Here is a 3822-nt window from a genome sequence, read left to right as displayed (position 1 = left end):
TATAGAAGTTTAAACCTGCCAAGTCTGAGACTCAAACCACAGACAACTACCTGGGAGTCCAGCGATGTAACCATTAAGCCATCTTCTGGTCCCTATGTTTGCATTTTTTTAAAGGGATGTACACAGGAGAAAGACCAAAGGGGGAAAAAATAGCAAAATGATACTAAAGGTTCTTGGAATAATGTGTTTGTGGGCATTTTGTTTCCTGGATTCATTGTTTCCACAATGAATATGTAATTTTAAAATATAGTTTTGTTTTTTTCTTGGAAAGATTTTTGCTATAGGGTGCGTGCGCTCACCAGAAATACAGAGAGACACAGAATGCGAGAAATCACCCCCCGGGTGAGTGGCCATGCCGCAATCCCTTCTCCTCCATTCTCCTCTTGGGACCTTGGGCACACATGCACACAGACCCAGTGTGAGTTTAAGCCACCAGGTCTGGGACTCGAACCGCGGTCAACTACATGGGAGTCCAGTGACATAGCCATTATGCCAACTGCTGGTCCCCAAATATAGTTTTCTTTAAAGTTTATTTCTTTGATGAGTGAGAGATAGAGAAATGCAAGCGCCCTCAACAGTATCCCATGTCATAAACCCCCTTCCAGCCAACCGGATCAAGGGTGCGTGCCCAGCATGTTCAAGTTGACTGAAGAATGGCACCAGTGATCTTCCATATGAATCCAGTCTCTCTTAAGCAGCACATTACCCTTGCGCTACTGAGCCAACCCTAGAAATACTTCTCAATTAGCAACAGCATCAGACCATTTGTCCAGCATCCTGGATCAGAAAACTTATTCCGAGCTACAATAGCACTTGTATGTTCCTGTGGTGAGATTAACCCTTTACACTTTCCTCCAAGCTAGTTCAGCTGGTGAGGAAGGTATCCTGAGAATGGGGGAAAAGGGGAGACCCAACAAGAGAGTCCAAGGCATTTGTCCTGTACGATCACCCACAGATAAATTGACTCCGTGGCAGACTCAAAAGTTTAAGCAAGGGTTTCTCCTTCAGGAAAAAGACCATAGAAATCTGTGACTTGAGTCTGTGTTTCAAAACAAAGGCACAAGGCTGGAAGGATATTTCTTTGGGCAGAGAGGCCTTAAGTATAGAGCCTGGGTTCCTAAGGATGGGCCCCAGAGCTCTGGCACTCACACTATAGCTGCAGCTGGCTCTAAGGTTCAGCCACAGGAAGAACACACGGATGAGTCTGCTATGGGGTTGGGGAGGGGGATGGTTACAACCCTGCACCCAAGTGGCTGGACTCAGCTAGGCCTGATAGTCACTGGGTAGAGGCTGCTCAACCTGACCTGTGCTCTCCAAGCTTGAGACCCCCTCCCCCAAACCAAAATCAGAATTTCTGGAGTATATGGTGTTTTAGACAGAGTCTCACTGTATCACAGTACTCCTGCCTCATCCTCTCAGCAGCTGGACATGCCACTGCACCCAGCTTTTTAGCGTGGCCTAAGCCTACCACTTAGCAACATCAACCATCACACAACACACAGCTGGGCCCCAAATCACAATTTATTAAAAGTTCAGGCAAACTCCAGACTTCAGCCAGGTTGGGACCTATAAGCACATTCTCCAGGATTTTCAGCCCACACATCCCATGGCTCCCTCAGCCTCTAGACCCACAGGTACAATTTCTCCACTCTTCCCTGCCAGCACCACTCAGTTGTATGTGGGTGTGGGTGCCATGCTTTAACTGATGTGTCTGTCCATCTGTTGACAGGGAGCTGCAGGAGGAGAGTGGTCTGACGGTGGACACACTGCACAAGGTGGGCCAGCTAGTGTTTGAGTTCGTGGGTGACCCTGAGCTGATGGACGTGCATGTCTTCAGCACTGACTGTGTCCAGGGGATACCCGTGGAGAGTGATGGTGAGTGAGAAGAAAGGCCATGCCAGCCAAGTTTAAGCACCAGGCGACCCCACTTCTCTTCCCCAAGTCACAGTGGTGGGCATGTGTCAGGACACAGTCTGAGCCTAGAGCTGAGGCATGCACAGGTGCAGCAGCTCTCCAGAATAAGTCACTCGGGCGTGAGGATTAAATATAAAAGCATGTTGGCATCCCTCACACAGACATGCCCAGTTAATGCCCTCGAGAAGGTTGGTGTGACTTTGGGTTGAATTGAGTGCTCTCCTTTTTGCCCTCGGTACAGAAATGCGCCCTCAGTGGTTCCAGCTGGACAGAATCCCTTTTGGTGATATGTGGCCCGATGACAGCTACTGGTTTCCACTCCTGTTGCAGAAGAAGAAATTCCATGGGTACTTCAAGTTCCAGGGTCAGGACACCATCCTGGACTACACACTGCGCGAGGTGGACAAAGTCTAGCAGTAGGTCTTGTTGGCCCTCCCGTGGGAAAGCTGACTGTTAAACAGCCACTAACTGCTGACCTAACTGGGCTCACTGAGCTGTGAGTGAGGGCTTTTTTTCACTGTATTTGGAACATAATTGAATGGAAAAGAAAATAAAGGTCTTTCCCTTTAAATGTTCTGAGTCCAGCGATGTAACCATTAAGCCATCTTCTGGTCCCTATGTTTGCATTTTTTTAAAGGGATGTACACAGGAGAAAGACCAAAGGGGGAAAAAATAGCAAAATGATACTAAAGGTTCTTGGAATAATGTGTTTGTGGGCATTTTGTTTCCTGGATTCATTGTTTCCACAATGAATATGTAATTTTAAAATATAGTTTTGTTTTTTTCTTGGAAAGATTTTTGCTATAGGGTGCGTGCGCTCACCAGAAATACAGAGAGACACAGAATGCGAGAAATCACCCCCCGGGTGAGTGGCCATGCCGCAATCCCTTCTCCTCCATTCTCCTCTTGGGACCTTGGGCACACATGCACACAGACCCAGTGTGAGTTTAAGCCACCAGGTCTGGGACTCGAACCGCGGTCAACTACATGGGAGTCCAGTGACATAGCCATTATGCCAACTGCTGGTCCCCAAATATAGTTTTCTTTAAAGTTTATTTCTTTGATGAGTGAGAGATAGAGAAATACAAGCGCCCTCAACAGTATCCCATGTCATAAACCCCCTTCCAGCCAACCGGATCAAGGGTGCGTGCCCAGCATGTTCAAGTTGACTGAAGAATGGCACCAGTGATCTTCCATATGAATCCAGTCTCTCTTAAGCAGCACATTACCCTTGCGCTACTGAGCCAACCCTAGAAATACTTCTCAATTAGCAACAGCATCAGACCATTTGTCCAGCATCCTGGATCAGAAAACTTATTCCGAGCTACAATAGCACTTGTATGTTCCTGTGGTGAGATTAACCCTTTACACTTTCCTCCAAGCTAGTTCAGCTGGTGAGGAAGGTATCCTGAGAATGGGGGAAAAGGGGAGACCCAACAAGAGAGTCCAAGGCATTTGTCCTGTACGATCACCCACAGATAAATTGACTCCGTGGCAGACTCAAAAGTTTAAGCAAGGGTTTCTCCTTCAGGAAAAAGACCATAGAAATCTGTGACTTGAGTCTGTGTTTCAAAACAAAGGCACAAGGCTGGAAGGATATTTCTTTGGGCAGAGAGGCCTTAAGTATAGAGCCTGGGTTCCTAAGGATGGGCCCCAGAGCTCTGGCACTCACACTATAGCTGCAGCTGGCTCTAAGGTTCAGCCACAGGAAGAACACACGGATGAGTCTGCTATGGGGTTGGGGAGGGGGATGGTTACAACCCTGCACCCAAGTGGCTGGACTCAGCTAGGCCTGATAGTCACTGGGTAGAGGCTGCTCAACCTGACCTGTGCTCTCCAAGCTTGAGACCCCCTCCCCCAAACCAAAATCAGAATTTCTGGAGTATATGGTGTTTTAGACAGAGTCTC

General features: G+C 47.7%; 1 protein-coding gene across 2 annotated transcripts in view; it reads left to right on the top strand.

Moving 5' to 3' along the window:
* The window catches only part of LOC102474393 (7,8-dihydro-8-oxoguanine triphosphatase), an 8922-nt gene extending 6437 nt beyond the window's left edge, over nt 1–2485 (top strand). For both annotated transcript variants that reach the window (XM_006167863.3, XM_006167864.3), the window contains exons 3-4: nt 1730–1875; nt 2156–2485. In XM_006167863.3, the coding sequence (XP_006167925.1) occupies nt 1730–1875; nt 2156–2328 (319 nt within the window). In that variant the 3' untranslated portion in view covers nt 2329–2485. The remainder of the gene's footprint in view (nt 1–1729; nt 1876–2155) is intronic.
* The last annotated feature ends 1337 nt before the right edge of the window (nt 2486–3822 follow it).

Source organism: Tupaia chinensis, unplaced genomic scaffold (assembly GCF_000334495.1).
Source record: "Tupaia chinensis unplaced genomic scaffold, TupChi_1.0 Scaffold145208_1, whole genome shotgun sequence".
Taxonomy (NCBI): domain Eukaryota; kingdom Metazoa; phylum Chordata; class Mammalia; order Scandentia; family Tupaiidae; genus Tupaia; species Tupaia belangeri.
Note: the sequence above shows the minus strand (reverse complement) of the source record. Positions and strands in the feature narration are given on the sequence as shown.